Source organism: Rhinoderma darwinii, assembly GCF_050947455.1.
Source record: "Rhinoderma darwinii isolate aRhiDar2 chromosome 5 unlocalized genomic scaffold, aRhiDar2.hap1 SUPER_5_unloc_1, whole genome shotgun sequence".
NCBI classification, from domain to species: Eukaryota; Metazoa; Chordata; class Amphibia; order Anura; family Rhinodermatidae; genus Rhinoderma; species Rhinoderma darwinii.
Window position 1 is genome coordinate 208,997 of NW_027461765.1, and position 27,124 is coordinate 236,120.

At 45.4% G+C, this 27,124-nt stretch overlaps 1 protein-coding gene across 1 annotated transcript in view; it reads left to right on the top strand.

Annotated features, from left to right (window-relative positions):
• Positions 1–27,124, top strand: part of LOC142684354 (SCO-spondin-like) — a gene marked incomplete at its 5' end in the record, with an annotated part of 350,250 nt that overhangs the window by 207,980 nt on the left and 115,146 nt on the right. The window contains 12 exon segments of the mRNA XM_075847515.1: positions 16,182–16,319; positions 16,406–16,576; positions 17,258–17,422; positions 17,744–17,923; positions 18,039–18,161; positions 18,351–18,480; positions 18,672–18,797; positions 18,927–19,018; positions 19,365–19,538; positions 22,261–22,431; positions 23,886–24,138; positions 24,222–24,268. Of these exon segments, the coding sequence (XP_075703630.1) occupies positions 16,182–16,319; positions 16,406–16,576; positions 17,258–17,422; positions 17,744–17,923; positions 18,039–18,161; positions 18,351–18,480; positions 18,672–18,797; positions 18,927–19,018; positions 19,365–19,538; positions 22,261–22,431; positions 23,886–24,138; positions 24,222–24,268 (1,770 nt within the window).

Here is a 27,124-nt window from a genome sequence, read left to right on the forward strand (position 1 = left end):
ACTGGAGCGTGTATGATGTCACTGGTTACTATGGCATGAAGTACTGGAGCATGTATGATGTCACTGGTCACCATGACATGAGGTACTGGAGCATGTATGATGTCACTGGTCACCATGACATGAAGTAGTGGAGCATGTATGATGTCACTGGTCACTATGACATGAAGTACTGGAGCATGTATGATGTCACTGGTCACTATGACATGAAGTACTGGAGCATGTATGATGTCACTGGTCACTATGACATGAAGTAGTGGAGCATGTATGATGTCACTCGTCACTATGACATGAAGTACTGGAGCATGTATGATGTCACTGGTCACCATGACATGAGGTACTGGAGCATGTATGATGTATCACTGGTCACCATGACATGAAGTAGTGGAGCATGTATGATGTCACTGGTCACTATAACATGAAGTACTGGAGCATGTATGATGTCACTCGTCACTATGACATGAAGTACTGGAGCATGTATGATGTCACTGGTCAGCATGTATGATGTCACTGGTTACTATGACATGAAATACTGGAGCATGTATGATATATCACTGGTCACCATGACATGAAGTACTGGAGCATGTATGATGTCACTGGTCACCATGACATGAAGTACTGGAGCATGTATGATGTCACTGGTTACTATGACATGAAATACTGGAGCGTGTATGATGTCACTGGTCACTATAACATGAAGTACTGGAGCATGTATGATGTCACTGGTCACTATGACATGAAGTACTGGAGCATGTGTGATGTCACTGGTCACCATGACATGAAGTACTGGAGCATGTATGATGTCACTGGTCACTATGACATGAAGTACTGGAGCATGTATGATGTCACTGGTTACTATGACATGAAGTACTAGAGCATGTATGATGTCACTGGTCACTATGACATGAAGTACTGGAGCGTGTATGATGTCACTGGTTACTATGACATGAATACTGGAGCATGTGTGATGTCACTGGTCACCATGACATGAGGTACTGGAGCATGTATGATGTATCACTGGTCACCATGACATGAAGTAGTGGAGCATGTATGATGTCACTAGTCACTATGACATGAAGTACTGGAGCACTTATGATGTCACTGGTCACTTTGACATGAAGTACTGGAGCATGTATGATGTCACTGGTCACTATGACATGAAGTAGTGGAGCATGTATGATGTCACTCGTCACTATGACATGAAGTACTGGAGCATGTATGATGTCACTGGTCACCATGACATGAGGTACTGGAGCATGTATGATGTCACTGGTCACTATGACATGAAGTACTGGAGCATGTGTGATGTCACTGGTCACCATAACATGAAGTACTGGAGCATGTGTGATGTCACTGGTCACCATAACATGAGGTACTGGAGCATGTATGATGTCACTCGTCACTATGTCATGAAGTACTGGAGCATGTATGATGTCACTCGTCAGCATGTATGATGTCACTGGTCAGCATGTATGATGTATCACTGGTCACTATGACATGTAGTACTGGAGCATGTATGATGTCACTGGTCACCATGACATGAAGTACTGGAGCATGTATGATGTATCACTGGTCACCATGACATGAAGTAGTGGAGCATGTATGATTTCACTGGTCACTATGACATGAAGTACTGGAGCATGTATGATGTCACTGGTCACTATGACATGAAGTACTGGAGCATGTATGATGTCACTGGTCACTATGACATGAAGTAGTGGAGCATGTATGATGTCACTCGTCACTATGACATGAAGTACTGGAGCATGTATGATGTCACTGGTCACCATGACATGAGGTACTGGAGCATGTATGATGTATCACTGGTCACCATGACATGAAGTAGTGGAGCATGTATGATGTCACTCGTCACTATGACATGAAGTACTGGAGCATGTATGATGTCACTCGTCACTATGACATGAAGTACTGGAGCATGTATGATGTCACTCGTCAGCATGTATGATGTCACTGGTTACTATGACATGAAATACTGGAGCGTGTATGATATATCACTGGTCACCATGACATGAAGTACTGGAGCATGTATGATGTCACTGGTCACCATGACATGAAGTACTGGAGCATGTATGATGTCACTGGTCACCATGACATGAAGTACTGGAGCATGTATGATGTCACTGGTAACTATGACATGAAGTACTGGAGCATGTATGATTTCACTGGTCACTATAACATGAAGTACTGGAGCATGTATGATGTCACTGGTCACTATGACATGAAGTACTGGAGCATGTATGATGTCACTGGTCACCATGACATGAAGTACTGGAGCATGAGTGATGTCACTGGTCACTATGACATGAAGTACTGGAGCATGTGTGATGTCACTGGTCACTATGACATGAAGTACTGGAGCATGAGTGATGTCACTGGTCACTATGACATGAAGTACTGGAGCATGTGTGATGTCACTGGTCACTATGACATGAGGTACTGGAGCATGTATGATGTCACTGGTCACTATGACATGAAGTAGTGGAGCATGTATGATGTCACTGGTCACCATGACATGAAGTACTGGAGCATGTATGATGTATCTCTGGTTACCATGACATGAAGTACTGGAGCATGTATGATGTCACTGGTCACTATGACATGAAGTACTGGAGCATGTATGATGTCACTGGTCACCTGACATGAAGTACTGGAGCATGTATGATGTCACTGGTCACCATGACATGAAGTACTGGAGCATGTATGATGTCACTGGTCACTATGACATGAAGTACTGGAGCATGTATGATGTCACTGGTTACTATGACATGAAGTACTAGAGCATGTATGATGTCACTGGTCACTATGACATGAAGTACTGGAGCATGTATGATGTCACTGGTTACTATGACATGAAGTACTGGAGCATGTATGATGTCACTGGTCACTATGACATGAAGTAGTGGAGCATGTATGATGTCACTGGTCACCTGACATGAAGTACTGGAGCATGTGTGATGTCACTGGTTACTATGACATGAAGTACTGGGATATGTATGATGTCACTGGTCACTATAACATGAAGTACTGGAGAATGTATGATGTCACTGGTCACTATGACATGAAGTACTGGAGCATGTGTGATGTATCACTGGTCACCATGACATGAAGTAGTGGAGCATGTATGATGTCACTCGTCACTATGACATGAAGTACTGGAGCATGTATGATGTTACTCGTCACTATGACATGAAGTACTGGAGCATGTATGATGTCACTGGTCAGCATGTATGATGTCACTGGTTACTATGACATGAAATACTGGAGCGTGTATGATATATCACTGGTCACCATGACATGAAGTACTGGAGCATGTATGATGTCACTGGTCACCTGACATGAAGTACTGGAGCATGTATGATGTCACTGGTCACTATGACATGAAGTACTGGAGCATGTATGATGTCACTGGTCACCATGACATGAGGTACTGGAGCATGTATGATGTCACTGGTCACTATGACATGAAGTACTGGAGCATGTATGATGTATCACTGGTCACCATGACATGAAGTACTTGAGCATGTATGATGTCACTGGTCACTATGACATGAAGTACTGGAGCATGTATGATGTATCACTGGTCACCATGACATGAGGTACTGGAGCATGTATGATGTCACTGGTAACTATGACATGAAGTAGTGGAGCATGTATGATGTCACTGGTCACTATGACATGAAATACTGGAGCATGTATGATGTATCACTGGTCACCATGACATGAAGTACTGGAGCATGTATGATGTCACTGGTTACTATGACATGAAGTACTGGAGCATGTATGATGTCACTGGTCACCATGACATGAAGTACTGGAGCATGTATGATGTCACTGGTCACCTGACATGAAGTACTGGAGCATGTATGATGTCACTGGTTACTATGACATGAAATACTGGAGCGTGTATGATGTCACTGGTTACTATGACATGAAGTACTAGAGCATGTATGATGTCACTGGTCACTATGACATGAAGTAGTGGAGCGTGTATGATGTCACTGGTCACTATAACATGAAGTACTGGAGCATGTATGATGTCACTGTTAACTATGACATGAAGTAGTGGAGCATGTATGATGTCACTGGTCACTATGACATGAAGTACTGGAGCATGTATGATGTATCACTGGTCACCATGACATGAAGTACTGGAGCATGTATGATGTCACTGGTCACTATGACATGAAGTACTGGAGCATGTATGATGTCACTGGTCACCATGACATGAAGTACTGGAGCATGTATGATGTCACTGGTCACTTTGACATGAAGTAGTGGAGCATGTATGATGTCACTGGTTACTATGACATGAGGTACTGGAGCATGTATGATGTCACTGGTCACTATGACATGAAGTAGTGGAGCATGTATGATGTCACTGGTCACTATGACATGAAGTACTGGAGCATCTATGATGTCACTGGTCACTATGACATGAAGTAGTGGAGCATGTATGATGTCACTGGTCACTATGACATGAAGTACTGGAGCATGTATGATGTCACTGGTCACTATGACATGAAGTACTGGAGCATGTATGATGTCACTGGTCACTATAACATGAAGTACTGGAGCATATATGATGTCACTGGTCACTATGACATAAAGTACTGGAGCATGTATGATGTCACTGGTCACCATGACATGAAGTACTGGAGCATGTATGATGTCACTGGTCACTATGACATGAAGTACTGAAGCATGTATGATGTCACTGGTCACCATGACATTAGGTACTGGAGCATGTATGATGTCACTGGTCACCATGACATGAAGTACTGGAGCATGTATGATGTCACTGGTTACTATGACATGAAATACTGGAGCGTGTATGATATATCACTGGTCACCATGACATGAAGTACTGGAGCATGTATGATGTCACTGGTCACCTGACATGAAGTACTGGAGCATGTATGATGTCACTGGTCACTATGGCATGAAGTACTGGAGCATGTGTGATGTCACTGGTCACTATGACATGAAGTACTGGAGCATGTATGATGTCACTGGTCACTATGACATGAAGTACTGGCGCGTGTATGATGTATCACTGGTCACCATGACATGAAGTAGCGGAGCATGTATGATGTCACTGGTCACCATAACATGAAGTACTGGAGCATGTATGATGTCACTGGTCACCATGACATGAAGTAGTGGAGCATGTATGATGTCACTGGTCACTATGACATGAAGTACTGGAGCGTGTATGATGTCACTGGTCACTATGACATGAAGTACTGGAGCGTGTATGATGTCACTGGTTACTATGGCATGAAGTACTGGAGCATGTATGATGTCACTGGTCACCATGACATGAGGTACTGGAGCATGTATGATGTATCACTGGTCACCATGACATTAAGTAGTGGAGCATGTATGATGTCACTGGTCACTATGACATGAAGTACTGGAGCATGTATGATGTCACTGGTCACTATGACATGAAGTACTGGAGCATGTATGATGTCACTGGTCACTATGACATGAAGTAGTGGAGCATGTATGATGTCACGCGTCACTATGACATGAAGTACTGGAGCATGTATGATGTCACTGGTCACCATGACATGAGGTACTGGAGCATGTATGATGTATCACTGGTCACCATGACATGAAGTAGTGGAGCATGTATGATATCACTGGTCACTATGACATGAAGTACTGGAGCATGTATGATGTCACTCGTCACTATGACATGAAGTACTGGAGCATGTATGATGTCACTGGTCAGCATGTATGATGTCACTGGTTACTATGACATGAAATACTGGAGCATGTATGATATATCACTGGTCACCATGACATGAAGTACTGGAGCATGTATGATGTCACTGGTCACCATGACATGAAGTACTGGAGCATGTATGATGTCACTGGTTACTATGACATGAAATACTGGAGCGTGTATGATGTCACTGGTCACTATAACATGAAGTACTGGAGCATGTATGATGTATCACATGTCACCATGACATGAAGTACTGGAGCATGTATGATGTCACTGGTCACTATGACATGAAGTAGTGGAGCATGTATGATGTCACTGGTCACTATGACATGAAGTAGTGGAGCATGTATGATGTCACTGGTCACTATGACATGAAGTACTGGAGCATGTATGATGTCACTGGTTACTATGACATGAAGTACTAGAGCATGTATGATGTCACTGGTCACTATGACATGAAGTACTGGAGCATGTATGATGTATCACTGGTCACCATGACATGAAGTACTGGAGCATGTATGATGTCACTGGTCACTATGACATGAAGTACTGGAGCATGTATGATGTCACTGGTTACTATGACATGAAGTACTAGAGCATGTATGATGTCACTGGTCACTATGACATGAAGTACTGGAGCGTGTATGATGTCACTGGTTACTATGACATGAAGTACTGGAGCATGTGTGATGTCACTGGTCACCATGACATGAGGTACTGGAGCATGTATGATGTATCACTGGTCACCATGACATGAAGTAGCGGAGCATGTATGATGTCACTGGTCACTATGACATGAAGTACTGGAGCATGTATGATGTCACTGGTCACTATGACATGAAGTACTGGAGCATGTATGATGTCACTGGTCACTATGACATGAAGTAGTGGAGCATGTATGATGTCACTGGTCACCATGACATGAAGTAGTGGAGCATGTATGATGTCACTGGTCACTATGACATGAAGTACTGGAGCATGTATGATGTATCACTGGTCACCATGACATGAAGTACTGGGGCATGTATGATGTCACTGGTCACTATGACATGAAGTACTGGAGCATGTATGATGTATCACTGGTCACTATGACATGAAGTACTGGAGCATGTATGATGTCACTGGTTACTATGACATGAAGTACTGGAGCATGTATGATGTCACTGGTCACTATGACATGAAGTACTGGAGCGTGTATGATGTCACTGGTTACTATGGCATGAAGTACTGGAGCATGTATGATGTCACTGGTCACCATGACATGAGGTACTGGAGCATGTATGATGTCACTGGTCACCATGACATGAAGTAGTGGAGCATGTATGATGTCACTGGTCACTATGACATGAAGTACTGGAGCATGTATGATGTCACTGGTCACTATGACATGAAGTACTGGAGCATGTATGATGTCACTGGTCACTATGACATGAAGTAGTGGAGCATGTATGATGTCACTCGTCACTATGACATGAAGTACTGGAGCATGTATGATGTCACTGGTCACCATGACATGAGGTACTGGAGCATGTATGATGTATCACTGGTCACCATGACATGAAGTAGTGGAGCATGTATGATGTCACTGGTCACTATAACATGAAGTACTGGAGCATGTATGATGTCACTGGTTACTATGACATGAAATACTGGAACGTGTATGATGTCACTGGTCACTATAACATGAAGTACTGGAGCATGTATGATGTCACTGGTCACTATGACATGAAGTACTGGAGCATGTGTGATGTCACTGGTCACCATGACATGAAGTACTGGAGCATGTATGATGTCACTGGTCACTATGACATGAAGTACTGGAGCATGTATGATGTCACTGGTTACTATGACATGAAGTACTAGAGCATGTATGATGTCACTGGTCACTATGACATGAAGTACTGGAGCGTGTATGATGTCACTGGTTACTATGACATGAATACTGGAGCATGTGTGATGTCACTGGTCACCATGACATGAGGTACTGGAGCATGTATGATGTATCACTGGTCACCATGACATGAAGTAGTGGAGCATGTATGATGTCACTAGTCACTATGACATGAAGTACTGGAGCACTTATGATGTCACTGGTCACTTTGACATGAAGTACTGGAGCATGTATGATGTCACTGGTCACCATGACATGAGGTACTGGAGCATGTATGATGTCACTAGTCACTATGACATGAAGTACTGGAGCATGTGTGATGTCACTGGTCACCATAACATGAAGTACTGGAGCATGTGTGATGTCACTGGTCACCATAACATGAGGTACTGGAGCATGTATGATGTCACTCGTCACTATGTCATGAAGTACTGGAGCATGTATGATGTCACTCGTCAGCATGTATGATGTCACTGGTCAGCATGTATGATGTATCACTGGTCACTATGACATGTAGTACTGGAGCATGTATGATGTCACTGGTCACCATGACATGAAGTACTGGAGCATGTATGATGTATCACTGGTCACCATGACATGAAGTAGTGGAGCATGTATGATTTCACTGGTCACTATGACATGAAGTACTGGAGCATGTATGATGTCACTGGTCACTATGACATGAAGTACTGGAGCATGTATGATGTCACTGGTCACTATGACATATAGTAGTGGAGCATGTATGATGTCACTCGTCACTATGACATGAAGTACTGGAGCATGTATGATGTCACTGGTCACCATGACATGAGGTACTGGAGCATGTATGATGTATCACTGGTCACCATGACATGAAGTAGTGGAGCATGTATGATGTCACTCGTCACTATGACATGAAGTACTGGAGCATGTATGATGTCACTCGTCACTATGACATGAAGTACTGGAGCATGTATGATGTCACTCGTCAGCATGTATGATGTCACTGGTTACTATGACATGAAATACTGGAGCATGTATGATGTCACTGGTAACTATGACATGAAGTACTGGAGCATGTATGATGTCACTGGTCACTATAACATGAAGTACTGGAGCATGTATGATGTCACTGGTCACTATGACATGAAGTACTGGAGCATGTATGATGTCACTGGTCACTATGACATGAAGTACTGGAGCATGTATGATGTCACTGGTCACCATGACATGAAGTACTGGAGCATGAGTGATGTCACTGGTCACTATGACATGAAGTACTGGAGCATGTGTGATGTCACTGGTCACTATGACATGAAGTACTGGAGCATGAGTGATGTCACTGGTCACTATGACATGAAGTACTGGAGCATGTGTGATGTCACTGGTCACTATGACATGAGGTACTGGAGCATGTATGATGTCACTGGTCACTATGACATGAAGTAGTGGAGCATGTATGATGTCACTGGTCACCATGACATGAAGTACTGGAGCATGTATGATGTATCTCTGGTTACCATGACATGAAGTACTGGAGCATGTATGATGTCACTGGTCACTATGACATGAAGTACTGGAGCATGTATGATGTCACTGGTCACCTGACATGAAGTACTGGAGCATGTATGATGTCACTGGTCACCATGACATGAAGTACTGGAGCATGTATGATGTCACTGGTCACTATGACATGAAGTACTGGAGCATGTATGATGTCACTGGTTACTATGACATGAAGTACTAGAGCATGTATGATGTCACTGGTCACTATGACATGAAGTACTGGAGCATGTATGATGTCACTGGTTACTATGACATGAAGTACTGGAGCATGTATGATGTCACTGGTCACTATGACATGAAGTAGTGGAGCATGTATGATGTCACTGGTCACCTGACATGAAGTACTGGAGCATGTGTGATGTCACTGGTTACTATGACATGAAGTACTGGAGAATGTATGATGTCACTGGTCACTATAACATGAAGTACTGGAGAATGTATGATGTCACTGGTCACTATGACATGAAGTACTGGAGCATGTGTGATGTCACTGGTCACTATGACATGAGGTACTGGAGCATGTATGATGTCACTGGTCACTATGACATGAAGTAGTGGAGCATGTATGATGTCTCTGGTCACCATGACATGAAGTACTGGAGCATGTATGATGTATCTCTGGTTACCATGACATGAAGTACTGGAGCATGTATGATGTCACTGGTCACTATGACATGAAGTACTGGAGCATGTATGATGTCACTGGTCACCTGACATGAAGTACTGGAGCATGTATGATGTCACTGGTCACCATGACATGAAGTACTGGAGCATGTATGATATCACTGGTCACTATGACATGAAGTACTGGAGCATGTATGATGTCACTGGTTACTATGACATGAAGTACTAGAGCATGTATGATGTCACTGGTCACTATGACATGAAGTACTGGAGCATGTATGATGTCACTGGTTACTATGACATGAAGTACTGGAGCATGTATGATGTCACTGGTCACTATGACATGAAGTAGTGGAGCATGTATGATGTCACTGGTCACCTGACATGAAGTACTGGAGCATGTGTGATGTCACTGGTTACTATGACATGAAGTACTGGAGCATGTATGATGTCACTGGTCACCATGACATGAAGTAGTGGAGCATGTATGATGTCACTGGTCACTATGACATGAAGTACTGGAGCATGTATGATGTATCACTGGTCAGCATGTATGATGTCACTGGTTACTATGACATGAAATACTGGAGCGTGTATGATATATCACTGGTCACCATGACATGAAGTACTGGAGCATGTATGATGTCACTGGTCACCATGACATGAAGTACTGGATAATGTCACTGTATAATTTATACTGTATAATGTCACTGGTTACTATGACATGAAATACTGGAGCGTGTATGATGTCACTGGTCACTATAACATGATGTACTGGAGCATGTATGATGTCACTGGTCACTATGACATGAAGTACTGGAGCATGTATGATGTATCACTGGTCACCATGACATGAAGTACTGGAGCATGTATGATGTCACTGGTCACTATGACATGAAGTACTGGAGCATGTATGATGTCACTGGTTACTATGACATGAAGTACTAGAGCATTTATGATGTCACTGGTCACTATGACATGAAGTAGTGGAGCATGTATGATGTATCACATGTCACCATGACATGAAGTACTGGAGCGTGTATGATGTATCACTGGTCACCATGACATGAAGTACTGGAGCATGTATGATGTCACTGGTCACCATAACATGAAGTACTGGAGCATGTATGATGTCGCTGGTCACCATGACATGAGGTACTGGAGCATGTATGATGTCACTGGTCACTATGACATGAAGTACTGGAGCATGTATGATGTCACTGGTCACTATGACATGAAGTAGTGGAGCATGTATGATGTCACTGGTCACCATGACATGAAGTAGTGGAGCATGTATGATGTCACTGTTCACCATGACATGAGGTACTGGAGCATGTATGATGTCACTGGTCACTATGACATGAAGTACTGGAGCATGTATGATGTCACTGGTCACTATGACATGAAGTACTGGAGGATGTATGATGTCACTGGTTACTATGACATGAAGTACTAGAGCATTTATGATGTCACTGGTCACTATGATATGAAGTAGTGGAGCATGTATGATGTCACTGGTCACTATGACATGAAGTACTAGAGCATGTATGATGTATCACGTCACCATGACATGAAGTACTGGAGCATGTATGATGTCACTGGTCACTATGACATGAAGTACTGGAGCATGTGTGATGTCACTGGTCACTATGACATGAAGTACTGGAGCATGTGTGATGTCACTGGTCACTATGACATGAAGTACTGGAGCATGTATGATGTATCACATGTCACCATGACATGAAGTACTGGAGCATGTATGATGTCACTGGTCACTATGACATGAAGTACTGGAGCATGTATGATGTATCACTGGTCAGCATGTATGATGTCACTGGTTACTATGACATGAAGTACTGGAGCATGTATGATGTATCACTGGTCACCATGACATGAGGTACTGGAGCATGTATGATGTCACTGGTCACTATAACATGAAGTACTGGAGCATGTATGATGTCACTGGTCACTATGACATGAAGTAGTGGAGCATGTATGATGTCACTGGTCACCATGACATGAAGTACTGGAGCATGTATGATGTCACTGGTCACTATGACATGAAGTACTGGAGAATGTATGATGTCACTGGTTACTATAACATGAAGTACTGGAGAATGTATGATGTCACTGGTTACTATGACATGAAGTACTGGAGAATGTATGATGTCACTGGTCACTATAACATGAAGTACTGGAGAATGTATGATGTCACTGGTTACTATAACATGAAGTAGTGGAGCATGTATGATGTATCACTGGTCACCATGACATGAAGTAGTGGAGCATGTATGATGTCACTGGTCACCATGACATGAAGTACTGGAGCATGTATGATGTCACTGGTCACTATGACATGAAGTACTAGAGCATTTATGATGTCACTGGTCACTATGACATGAAGTAGTGGAGCATGTATGATGTATCACATGTCACCATGACATGAAGTACTGGAGCATGTATGATGTATCACTGGTCACCATGACATGAAGTACTGGAGCATGTATGATGTCACTGGTCACCATGACATGAAGTACTGGAGCATGTATGATGTCACTGGTCACTATGACATGAAGTACTAGAGCATTTATGATGTCACTGGTCACTATGACATGAAGTAGTGGAGCATGTATGATGTATCACATGTCACCATGACATGAAGTACTGGAGCGTGTATGATGTATCACTGGTCACCATGACATGAAGTAGCGGAGCATGTATGATGTCACTGGTCACTATGACATGAAGTACTGGAGCATGTATGATGTCACTGGTCACTATGACATGAAGTACTGGAGCATGTATAATGTCACTGGTCACTATGACATGAAGTAGTGGAGCATGTATGATGTCACTGGTCACCATGACATGAAGTAGTGGAGCATGTATGATGTCACTGGTCACTATGACATGAAGTACTGGAGCATGTATGATGTATCACTGGTCACCATGACATGAAGTACTGGAGCATGTATGATGTCACTGGTCACTATGACATGAAGTACTGGAGCATGTATGATGTATCACTGGTCACTATGACATGAAGTACTGGAGCATGTATGATGTCACTGGTCACTATGACATGAAGTACTGGAGCATGTATGATGTCACTGGTCACCATGACATGAAGTAGTGGAGCATGTATGATGTCACTGGTCACCATGACATGAAGTACTGGAGCATGTATGATGTCACTGGTCACTATGACATGAAGTACTAGAGCATTTATGATGTCACTGGTCACCTGACATGAAGTACTGGAGCATGTGTGATGTATCACTGGTCACCATGACATGAAGTACTGGAGCATGTATGATGTATCACTGGTCACCATGACATGAAGTACTGGAGCATGTATGATGTCACTGGTCACCATGACATGAAGTACTGGAGCATGTATGATGTCACTGGTCACTATGACATGAAGTACTAGAGCATTTATGATGTCACTGGTCACTATGACATGAAGTAGTGGAGCATGTATGATGTATCACATGTCACCATGACATGAAGTACTGGAGCGTGTATGATGTATCACTGGTCACCATGACATGAAGTACTGTAGCACGTATGATGTCACTGGTCACCATGACATGAGGTACTGGAGCATGTATGATGTCACTGGTCACCATGACATGAGGTACTGGAGCATGTATGATGTCACTGGTCACTATGACATGAAGTACTGGAGAATGTATGATGTCACTGGTTACTATGACATGAAGTACTAGAGCATTTATGATGTGACTGGTCACTATGATATGAAGTAGTGGAGCATGTATGATGTCACTGGTCACTATGACATGAAGTACTGGAGCATGTATGATGTCACTGGTAACTATGACATGAAGTACTGGAGCATGTATGATGTCACTGTTTACTATGACATGAAGTACTGGAGCATGTGTGATGTCACTGGTCACTATGACATGAAGTACTGGAGCATGTATGATGTCACTGGTCACCATGACATGAAGTACTGGAGCATGTATGATGTCACTGGTTACTATGACATGAAGTACTGGAGCATGTATGATGTCACTGGTTACTATGACATGAAGTACTGGAGCATGTATGATGTCACTGGTTACTATGACATGAAGTACTGGAGCATGTATGATGTCACTGGTCACTATGACATGAAGTACTGGAGCATGTATGATGTATCACTGGTCACTATGACATGAAGTACTGGAGCATGTATGATGTCACTGGTCACTATGACATGAAGTACTGGAGCATGTATGATGTCACTGGTTACTATGACATGAAGTACTGGAGCATGTGTGATGTATCACTGGTCACCATGACATGAAGTACTGGAGAATGTATGATGTCACTGGTCACTATGACATGAAGTACTGGAGCATGTATGATATATCACTGGTCACTATGACATGAAGTACTGGAGCATGTATGATGTCACTGGTCACTATGACATGAAGTACTGGAGCATGTATGATGTATCACTGGTCACTATGACATGAAGTACTGGAGCATGTATGATGCCACTGGTCACTATGACATGAAGTACTGGAGCATTTATGATGTCACTGGTCACTATGATATGAAGTAGTGGAGCATGTATGATGTATCACATGTCACCATGACATGAAGTACTGGAGCATGTATGATGTCACTGGTAACTATGACATGAAGTACTGGAGCATGTATGATGTCACTGGTCACTATGACATGAAGTACTGGAGCATGTATGATGTATCACATGTCACCATGACATGAAGTACTGGAGCATGTATGATGTCACTGGTCACTATGACATGAAGTAGTGGAGCATGTATGATGTCACTGGTCACCATGACATGAGGTACTGGAGCATGTATGATGTCACTGGTCACTATGACATGAAGTACTGGAGCATGTGTGATGTCACTGGTCACTATGACATGAAGTACTGGAGCATGTATGATGTATCACTGGTCAGCATGTATGATGTCACTGGTTACTATGACATGAAGTACTGGAGCATGTATGATGTCACTGGTCACTATGACATGAAGTACTGGAGCATGTATGATGTATCACATGTCACCATGACATGAAGTACTGGAGCATGTATGATGTCACTGGTCACTATGACATGAAGTACTGGAGCATGTGTGATGTCACTGGTCACTATGACATGAAGTACTGGAGCATGTATGATGTATCACTGGTCAGCATGTATGATGTCACTGGTTACTATGACATGAAGTACTGGAGCATGTATGATGTATCACTGGTCACCATGACATGAAATACTGGAGCATGTATGATGTCACTGGTCACTATGACATGAAGTACTGGAGCATGTATGATGTATCACTGGTCAGCATGTATGATGTCACTGGTTACTATGACATGAAGTACTGGAGCATGTATGATGTATCACATGTCACCATGACATGAAGTACTGGACCATGTATGATGTCACTGGTCACTATGACATGAAGTACTGGAGCATGTATGATGTATCACTGGTCAGCATGTATGATGTCACTGGTTACTATGACATGAAGTACTGGAGCATGTATGATGTATCACATGTCACCATGACATGAAGTACTGGACCATGTATTATGTCACTGGTCACTATGACATGAAGTACTGGAGCATGTATGATGTATCACTGGTCAGCATGTATGATGTCACTGGTTACTATGACATGAAGTACTGGAGCATGTATGATGTATCACTGGTCACCATGACATGAAATACTGGAGCATGTATGATGTCACTGGTCACCATGACATGAAGTACTGGAGCATGTGTGATGTCACTGGTTACTATGACATGAAATACTGGAGCGTGTATGATGTATCACTGGTCACCATGACATGAAGTATTGGAGCATGTATGATGTCACTGGTCACCATGGCATGAGGTACTTTAGCAGGTATGATGTCACTGGTCACCATAAAATGAAATACTTTAGCAGGTATGATGTCACTGGTCACCATGAAATTAGGTACTTTAACATCTATGATGTCACTAGTCAGCATGAAATGAGGTACTTTAGCAGCTATGATGTCACTGGTCACATGAAATGAGGTACTTTAGCAGGTATGATGTCACTGGTCAGCAGGAAATGAGGTACTTTAGCAGCTATGATGTCACTGGTCACATGAAATGAGGTACTTTAGCAGGTATGATGTCACTGGTCAGCAGGAAATGAGGTACTTTAGCAGGTATGATGTCACTGGTCAGCAGGAAATGGGGTACTTTAGCAGCTATGATGTCACTGGTCACATGAAATGAGGTACTTTAGCAGGTATGATGTCACTGGTCACCGTGACATGGAATGACACTATGGCCGGAGTATATTTTAATGTATCACTGGTTACTATGTTAATGTAATGTTTACTGTAGGAACCAGCAGCACTGAGGCTCCCAGAACCCTCTGTAGTTTGGGTCAATTTTCTTGCTTAGTCTTTGGCTGCATTAATGGATCAGAGGTGTGTGATGGACAAGAGGACTGCGCTGACGGCTCCGATGAGCAGCTTTGTGGTGGGTCAACATTCCTCCAGTAATACTGTTCCTCCTGAATTCCGGGGCTTTCCTGATCCTCATATTTGTTGTTTGGGGTCTTGCAGGGACTTCATCTGTGGTTTCTACCCTTTCAACATCATGGTACATTCCCACTCCAGGACCTAACATGTGCTCCTCCAGACAGCTCCTCTGTGGCTCAGGAGAATGTATCTCCACAGAGAGACAGTGTGACCTTCAGCGTGACTGTGCGGATGGCTCCGATGAGGAAAGCTGTGGTAGGTGGACCTGGTCTTACCTCTAATCATTTACTGTTTAGCAAGTAGAGCCGGGGGGACCGTGCTGTTTGTGATCTCCTCCACACCCAACAAAGATACAGCCGGGGTCCTCATGGGACAGGGTCTCACTTTCATCTTAGAAATTCAGTATTCAGTGATCCAGAATCTGCTGTAAAAACCTTCAGAATCTGGAGACAAACCAAAAAGATCCAATAATTCTTACCTGAACCACAAGACTTTTGGTAAGGCGCCTTAACAGCTGCATGAACCCCTCTCAGACCACTAGGTGACCCTCATGTTACGTCTGCAGCAGGGGTTGTTCCAGACCTGAAGCAATAGACAATGTATGTGGGGTTGGGTCCATCACCTTGTGGGTCAGTATATAGTGATCCTATATGGATTATTGGGCATGACTTGGAGCCAGACAGCCCGGCCACTTTCTTACATTCTGTCTTCCTGGTTATTACACTGGATTGAAGCCTCCTGAATGTTTTGGTTGATGATCTGAAGAACTTCACAGACTCAGGAAAAATTGTTCGATTGTGTGGACGACATCGGAGCTTCTTGAGATGCCGGGCAGTCTGCAGGCTTTCCTCTATGTTCTACTCATCTCAGGAGGGACCAGACCTGTTCTGGGACCTAAATTGGGATGACCACCGTGGTCTTCTTCTGTTCCTACAGTGGATTGTATCCTGTCCCCCTGGACATCCTGGAGTGACTGCAGCCGTTCCTGTGGACTAGGGGTGATGTTCCGCCGTAGAGATGTGATCAGGGAGCGTCTGCCTGGAGGACATTGTGCTGGAGCCAAGTTTGACAGTAAAAGCTGCTTTGTGAAGGCCTGTCCAGGTAAAGATCATCCTATCGTAGATGAGCATGAGGCGGAAATATTAGATGGGAGGTGCAAACTGAAACGGGTGCAGGAATGTTTCCGCCGGTTACCGTGGTTACCATAAACACTGTAAACTGAAACAATGCCGTCAGTTATACAAGTGACGGGAGGTGAGACAGTAAATGGCGGTAGTGAGCAATTTCATGGGGGAAACATTTGGCAATTTTTTTAGTTTTCAAATCCCAATTCTCATCCATGACCCCATAGACGTTAATGCTCGACTGGGGGCAGAGTTCTGGTATATGAGACTCCAGCCATGCAATGTTTGTGCCCCCTAGTGAACGGAGTCTGGTCTCCCTGGGGAGAGTGGTCGGTGTGTGATGCCAAATGTCAAGGAGGAACCCGCTCTAGAAGAAGGAAATGTGAAGACCCTCCACCCAAAAATGGGGGTCTCCCATGTGCTGGGGAGCCTGTACAGATTGAGTCTTGTTACTTACAGCCCTGCGGAGACTCAGAAGGTAAGGACACACATCAGGGAGTATCTCCAGATAATTGGGGCTAGCTCTCAGGCGCTGACGTCTTCACGTGGGGACATCGTTATTCTATTAAACAATCCTCCGCTTGTGTTGACAGATTGTGGACCGGAGATGATTTATATTCGGTCTGGAGAATGTGAATCCCACCAGATGGAGCCGTGTCCCCTGACCTGCCGCGGCCTGAATGGCGAGACCCTGTGTAATAATGACTGTATGGAAGGTGGGCACCAACCTAGACCTCCAGGATCATTATATCGAGATTGTTCTAGGGCTGTGGCGGCCGCCTGCCTGGGATGAGTTCAGGATAGTAGTCGCCATGTTGTTGTAGCCTGACAGTGACCGGTCTAGGTGACCACTGGGGTATAATAAGTCACACACATGACTCCGCTCTGTATCTCGTTCCTCACAGGTTGCCGCTGTCCCCCAGGCCTGTACCTCCAGGATGGTCGCTGTGTGAACGTCAGTCAATGTCGCTGTAGTGTGGACCACATGTCTCAGCATCCAGGGGAGACATCTATTCAGGATGACTGCATTGTGTGGTGAGGACCTGTGGGGGCGCTGTCACAGTAACTGCCCTCATATAATAATGTCACCATAGCAGCAGATACACTGAACCTCATCTTGTAATTAACCCCTCGCCCCCTCTTCCTTTTATTCCTGCACTGTCTTTCTGTTTTTACACGTCCCATCTTGTGTATTCATCCTTGGCCTCTGCTCATTCTCTTTCCAGTCAATGTCAGGATGGGAAGGTGACATGTGACAGCTCGGCCTGTGCTGTGGATTGCGGGTGGTCTGCGTGGTCTCAGTGGACCCCATGTGACCAGACATGTGGGAGTGGAGTACAGGAAAGATTCAGGTATTGTATAGTGTCTGGACCCCTCCTGTCACCCCCTACATCCTCCCGTACAATGGACGTGTCTTGGTCATGGCTTCACGATGTTATTAGTGGAAGAAGCGCGTCACAAACTTGTCTCAATCCCCGCAGGTCTCCGTCCAACCCACCCAGTGCCAACGGCGGTAATCCCTGCCAAGGGGAGACCCGGGAAGTGCGAGAGTGCTACACCACCTGTTCCAACGGTGAGACGTCCTGGAGTACATTATCAATGTGGAATGATACAAGACGAGGACGGCAGGAGATCCACCAGAGCCTCACCTGTACCTGACACCTGAGAGGTCTCTTCATACATTATAGTGATGAGACCCCCAGAGTGAGGAGGGACCTGGCGTTACAAGGGGCACCTATGACTCCTGCAGTCATTCTTGTCTATGTAACTATGTGGGCTTCTCTAGGTAGGAAAGTGGGTGTGATAACGGTACTAAGCGGGGGTGGGATCTGTGAGAGGGAACTTCCTGTCTATATGAATTTAACGCTCTCTACTATCACCCCTACATTATACCTGATTTTGCGCGTCTTCCTCGTCAGAGACGGATGTGTTCTGGAGTGACTGGACAGCCTGGACCTCGTGCTCAATGACCTGCTTCTATGATGTGGACAGTACAGGACTGCGGAGAAGGTTCCGGCACTGTAACGGCTCCGTGTCGCTCTGTGGGGGAGAGTCCGTGCAGGAGGAGTCATGTGACACATCACCCTGCCCCAGTCAGTGTCATAGCCATATCATGTATATTATATCTATATGTACCGTAACACTCATAATCACATCACACACGTACTGGACCTACACTATTTGGCCAAAACTATGTGACCCTCTGACCATCACACCTATATGAGCCTGTCAGATCTCCCATTCCTTAACCATGGTTGTATAAATGGAGTTGGCCCCGTTTATGGGTAGAACAGCCCCTGTTCTTCTGGGAATTCTTTCCACAAGATTTTGGGGCATCTGTGGGAATTTGTGCCCATTTGTGAGGTTGGGCGTTGATGTTGGGGAGAAGATCTGGTTCGCATTCAGCGTTTCCATTCATCCCAAAGGTGTTATATGGGGTGGAAGTCCGGGCTCTGTGCAGCCGCTCGAGTTCCTCCACAACAAACTTCTCACCCCATGTCTTTATGGAGCTTGCTGTGTGTACAGGGGCGCAGTCATGCTGGAACAGGTAAAGGCCGAACCTCAAACTGTTACCTTAAAGCTGGAAGCTGCAATTGTGTCAAATGTCTTTGGATGATGTAGCATAAACCCTTGACTGGAAAAAAAGGGCCAGACCCTGAGAAACAGCCCCAGACCATTACCCCTCCTCCACCACCAAATGTTACAGTAGTCACTATGCATTCCGGTAGGTAGCGATCTCCTGGAATCCGCCCAACACAAATTCCTCAATCAGACTGCCAGATAGTGAGCCGTGATTCATCACTCCAGAGAACAGCCTGCTCCAGAGTCCAGTGATGACGTGCTTTACACCACTCCAGCCGCCACTTGGCATTGTGCATGTTGATCTTAGGATTGTGTGCAGCGATCAAAGAATCACATTTCAGGAAGCTCCAGACGCAAACTTCTGGTGCTGATGTCATTTCCAGAGACAGTGTGGATCTCTGTAGGGAGTGACATTACAGAGGAAAGGCGATTATTAAAGGCCATGCGCTTCAGCATTCGGGGCCCCCGCTCTCTAAGTTATATGGTCTACCACTACATGGCTGATGTTACTAGTAGACAATTCCTCTCTTACAGTTGACCAGGGCCGATCTGGCAGATAATAATAATAAACTTACAGATGACCAGGGCATATCTAGCAGATAATAATAGAACTTACAGGTGAGCGGTGCAGTATAATAATAACACTTACAGATGACAGGGGCAGATCTAGCCGATAATAATAACAACACTTACAGGTGACCGGGACATATCTAGCAGATAATAATAACACTTACAGGTGACCGGAGCAGATCTAGCAGATAATAATAACACTTACAGGTGACCGGAGCAGATCTAGCAGATAATAATAACACTTACAGATGACCGGAGCAGATCTAGCAGATAATAATAACAATTACAGATGACAGGGGCAGATCTAGCCGATAATAATAACAACACTTACAGGTGACCGGGACATATCTAGCAGATAATAATAACACTTACAGGTGACCGGAGCAGATCTAGCAGATAATAATAACACTTACAGGTGACCGGAGCAGATCTAGCAGATAATAATAACACTTACAGATGACCGGGGCAGATCTAGCAGATAATAATAACAATTACAGATGACAGGGGCAGATCTAGCAGATAATAATAACACTTACAGATTACAGGGGCAGATCTAGCAGATAATAATAACAACAATTACAGGTGACCGGGACATATCTAGCAGATAATAATAACACTTACAGGTGACCGGAGCAGATCTACAAGATAATAATAACACTTACATGTGACTGGGGCAGATCTAGCAGATGAAAATAACACTTACAGGTGACCGGGGCAGATCTAGTAGATAATAATAACACTTACAGGTGACCGTGGCAGATATAGCAGATAATAATAGCACTTACAGGTGACCGGAGCAGATCTACAAGATAATAATAACACTTACATGTGACTGGGGCAGATCTAGCAGATAAAAATAACACTTACAGGTGACCGGGGCAGATCTAGTAGATAATAATAGCACTTATAGGTGACCGTGGCAGATATAGCAGATAATAATAGCACTTACAGGTGACCGGGGCAGATCTAGCAGATAATAATAGCACTTACAGGTGAACGGGGCAGATATAGCAGATAATAATAGCACTTACAGGTGAACAGGGCAGATATAGCAGATAATAATAGCACTTACAGGTGACCGGGGCAGATATAGCAGATAATAATAGCACTAACAGGTGAACGGGGCAGATATAGCAGATAATAATAGCACTAACAGGTGAACGGGGCAGGCTCTATTTATATTACATGGCTGAGTGCTGAATTTTATACTTCCCTTTGCAATGAATGTGACTAAAACTCCTGAATTCCTAGTTAGGAGGGGTGCACATGATTTGGCTACATCGTTATATTATTATATTATCTTTATTACCCACAGAACACCACTTTGTTAGTTGCTGTCACATGTGACTATTTGCTGGTACATTGAGATTTTGTGCTTTGTGAATTTTGGGTTTTAGATGATAAAGTTCTATTTTACTTCATGAACGTTCACAATCATCGCCGTGCAGCTACATACGTGTTCCTGTAGATCAGGGGTCGGCAGCCTTCGGGACTCCAGCTGTTGTGAAACTACAATTCCCAGCATGCCTTAACAGCCTTTGGCTGGGATAATAAAGCATTTGGCATTCAGGGCATGCTGGGAGTCGTAGTTTAACAACAGCTGGAGTGCCGAAGGTTGCTGAGCCCTTGTGTAGATCATGTCTATATTCCCTCATCATACAGTGCTCGGGGGCTGGTCTTCATGGAGCTCCTGGACAGAATGTACCGCGACCTGTGACTCCGGAATCCAAACCCGGAACCGCTCATGTTCCAAGCCTGCACCACTTCATGGGGGTTCCCAGTGCCAGGGGCCCCACATCCAGACAAGGGAATGTAACACACAACCCTGCAGAGGTGAGAAGCTTCCATACAACGCCGCGGCTTATAGTAAGAGTTTATCTGTCGCTGATGGTGGAGCAGAGCCTGGAAGTGGGGGTACATGTATCTCAGGTATATGGGGGGGCATGTATTTCAGGTGCTGAGGGGGACATGTATCTCAGGAGCTGGGGGGTACATGTATTTCAGGTGCTGGGGGGGACATGTATCTCAGGTATATGGGGGGGCATGTATTTCAGGTGCTGAGGGGGACATGTATCTCAGGAGCTGGGGGGTACATGTATTTCAGGTGCTGGGGGGGACATGTATCTCAGGTATATGGGGGGGCATGTATTTCAGGTGCTGAGGGGGACATGTATCTCAGGAGTTGGGGGGACATGTATTTCAGGTGCTGGGGGGGACATGTATCTCAGGTGCTGGGGGGGACATGTATCTCAGGAGCTGGGGGGGACATGTATCTCAGGTGCTGGGGGGGACATGTATCTCAGGAGCTGGGGGGGACATGTATCTCAGGAGCTGGGGGGGACATGTATCTCAGGAGCTGGGGGGGACATGTATCTCAGGTGCTGGGGGGGACATGTATCTCAGGTGCTGGGGGGGACATGTATCTCAGGTGCTGGGGGGGACATGTATCTCAGGAGCTGGGGGGGACATGTATCTCAAGTGCTGGGGGGGACATGTATCTCAGGAGCTGGGGGGACATGTATCTCAGGTGCTGGGGGGGACATGTATCTCAGGTGCTGGGGGGGCATGTATCTCAGGTGCTTGGGGGGGCATGTATCTCAGGTGCTGGGGGTACATGTATCTCAGGTGGCTGGGGGGGACATGTATCTCAGGTGCTTGGGGGGGCATGTATCTCAGGTGCTTGGGGGGGCATGTATCTCAGGTGCTTGGGGGGGCATGTATCTCAGGTGCTGGGGGGGACATGTATCTCAGGTGCTGGGGGGGCATGTATCTCAGGTGCTGGGGGGGGACATGTATCTCAGGTGCTGGGGGGGACATGTATCTCAGGTATATGGGGGACATGTATCTCAGGTATTGGGGGTACATATATCTCAGGTGCTGGGGAAGTAGCAGGGGGTGCACACACTGAAGTGTCTATTACCTGGATAGTGAACGCAGTCTTTGCCCCGGGTGAAGAACTACCTAACTTTACATCTGGGGAGGATCCTTCCAGACCTCCTCAGTTTGTTACAATGTATCAGTGCAGATAAAATGTATCAGTCTGGAGTGCAGGATGTTTACATCACAGAGTATTGTCTAGACTAGATACAATTGTAACAAACCCTTAGCTGTGAGAAGTATTAGGCCAGGACAGATTATGAGCCAATTAATGTTCTTCTTCACTGGCAGCAAGCAAAGATCTTGAAAATGGTGAGGAATTGAAGCCCACAGTCCTTTACATCTACACTGATGAAGCGTTGTTTATGTTCGTTCTTGCGCCCCTGAACTTGTTCCCACTCTTCCCTCAGACTCGTGTCCATCCAACATGATGTACCAGACGGCGGAGGCGTGCCGCAGAGGTGGAGGAGCTTGTCCGCGCCTCTGTCTTGACCAGGCTGCATATGTGGAATGCACCTCCAGCTGCTACGAGGGCTGCTACTGCACGGAGGGGCTCTTCTTACAGAATACCAGCTGTGTTCCCCGCAGTCAGTGTTTCTGCTACCACCTGGGGGAGCTGCTGCTGCCGGGGGAGAACCGGACGCTGGACTCCTGTAATAGCTGGTCAGTCGCTGCTGTGTGTCACCTCTTCTTGTCTGTTGTGTGACGTCCACAGGACAATCAGCCATGTTTTCATGTGTCTCCAGCACCTGTGTCTCCGGGGAGTTGAAGTGCGGAGCCGAGCCCTGTCCAGGTAACCACCACATATATCATTCATAGGAGCGTAGATACAGGGGATACAATGGTAGCATTCATACTCGGGCCCCTCGGCCACATAAGAAGGCACCAGTATTATAAATGGTACATGGTATATGGGGCTCCTGTTACTGATCATACACATCTGAGCCACGTGTAACTGAGAACACAGGGGCCAAGACGCACTCAGAGCCGCCATATTTATCCACTACAATAACATGGAACAAATGATTAAACAGTAATGTTACCCCTCACTCACAATGTGACAAGCCAAGATGGGTTACAACCCTGACTCCTTAGAAACAGGAAGAGCTGTTTCAGCCAATCAGAAGAGACAAGAAAGATCACGTGACATGCCCCTATAGCCCTGTCTCAGGAAAGAGGAAAAGCCGTCTCACCAGGGGACATTTCCCGCAGTTCTGGAAAATGAGACTTTTTCTGGCCCTTGATTGGCACATTGGAGGGCAATTAGTTGATGCTACTGTGTCTACTGCTTTGATAAAACAGATGCCGTAATGTAAAAGAACCAGCCCTGGATGCCATACTGGAATTGCAGTCGCAAATGATTGCACAGATTATCGGTATGACCACTTATTATCAGTCATCCATCCATTACCAGCTCAGGGAGTTTGCGTGGCATCATGTTGGCGCCCACTGCTTCCTGGGTAGGTACCAATTCACATGGTCCCTCTCAGCGGATGGTCTGGCCAGATAGACACATTTTATTCACCTTGTCCTTCCTCATTTCTTTGTGGAGACGTTCAGGCTGAGTAGATACGTTTTATTCTCCTCAGGGGGTGGTCAGGCCGGGTAGATGTGTTATATCCTCCTCAGCGGGTGGTCAGGCCAGGTAGATCTGTTATATCCTCCTCAGAGGTTGGTTAGGCTCGGTAGATGTGTTATATCCTCAGGGGTTGGTCAGGTCGGGTAAATATGTTGTATCCTCCTCAGGGGTTGGTCAGTCCATGTAGATGTGTTATATCCTCCTTAGGTGTTGATCAGGCCGGATAGATGTGTTATATCCTCCTCAGGGGGGGGGGGGGTCAGGCCGGGTAGATTTGTTATATCCTCATGAGGTGTTGATCAGGCCATGTAGATGTGTTATATCCTCCTTAGGTGTTGATCAGGCCGGGTAGATGTGTTATATACTCCTCAGGGGGGGTCAGGCCGGGTAGATTTGTTATATCCTCATGAGGTGTTGATCAGGCCATGTAGATATGTTATATCCTCCTTAGGTGTTGATCAGGCCGGGTAGATGTGTTATATACTCCTCAGGGGGTGGTCAGGCTGGGTAGATATGTTATATCCTCCGCGGGGTGGTCAGGACGGGTGGGTGTGTTATATCCTCCTCAGGGGGTGGTCAGCCCGGGTAGATATGTTATATCCTCCGCGGGGTGGTCAGGACGGGTAGATGTGTTATATCCTCCTCAGGGGGTGGTCAGGCTGGGTAGATGTGTTATATCATCCTCAAGGGTTGGTAAGGCTGGGTGGATGCGTTTTAGTCTCCTCAGGGGTTGGTAAGGCCGAGTAGATGTGTTATATCCTCCTCAAGGGTTGATAAGTCCGGGTAGATGCATTTTATTTTCCTCAGGGGTTGGTCAGGCTGGGTAGATGTGTTATATCCTCCTCAGGGAGTGGTCAGGCCGGGTAGATGTGTTATATCCACATGAGGTGTTGATCAGACCATGTAGATGTGTTATATCCTCCTTAGGTGTTGATCAGGCCGGGTAGATGTGTTATATACTCCTCAGGGGGTGGTCAGGCTGGGTAGATATGTTATATCCTCCGCGGGGTGGTCAGGACGGATGGATGTGTTATATCCTCCTCAGGGGGTGGTCAGCCCGGGTATATATGTTATATCCTCCGCGGGGTGGTCAGGATGGGTAGATGTGTTATATCCTCCGCAGGGGGTGGTCAGGCTGGGTAGATGTGTTATAGCCTCCTCAGGGGTTAGTCAGGCCGGGTAGATGTGTTATATCCTCCTCAGGGGGTGGTCAGGCCGGGTAGATGTATTATATCCTCATGAGGTGTTGATTAGGCCATGTAGATGTGTTATATCCTCCTTAGGTGTTGATCAGGCCGGGTAGATGTGTTATATACTCCTCAGGGGGTGGTCAGGCTGGGTAGATATGTTATATCCCCCAGTTGGGTGGTCAGGACGGGTGGATGTGTTATATCTTCCTCAGGGGGTGGTCAGCCCGGGTAGATATGTTATATCCTCCTCAGGGGTGGTCAGGACCGGTAGATGTGTTATATCCTCCTCAGGGGGTGGTCAGGCTGGGTAGATGTGTTATAGCCTCCTCAGGGGTTAGTCAGTCCGGGTAGATGTGTTATATCCTCCTCAGGGGGTGGTCAGGCTGGGTAGATGTGTTATATCATCCTCAAGGTTTGGTAAGGCTGGGTGGATGCGTTTTATTCTCCTCAGAGGTTGGTAAGGCCGAGTAGATGTGTTATATCCTCCTCAAGGGTTGATAAGACCAGGTAGATGCATTTTATTTTCCTATGGGGTTGGTCAGGCTGGGTAGATGTGTTATATCCTCCTCAGGGGGTGGCCAGTCTGGGTAAATCTGTTATATCCTCCTCAGGGTTTGGTTAGGCTCGGTAGATGTGTTATATCCTCAGGGGTTGGTCAGGCCAGTTAGATGTGTTGTATCCTCCTCAGGGGTTGGTCAGGCTAGGTAGATGTGTTATATCCTCCTATGGGGTTGGTCAGGCTAGGTAGATCTGTTATATCCTCCTCAGGGGTTGGTCAGGCTCGGTAGATGTCTTATGTTCTCCTCAGGGGGTGGTCAGGCCAGGTAGATGTATTATATCCTCCTCAGGTGGTGGTCAGGCTGGGTAGATGTGTTATATC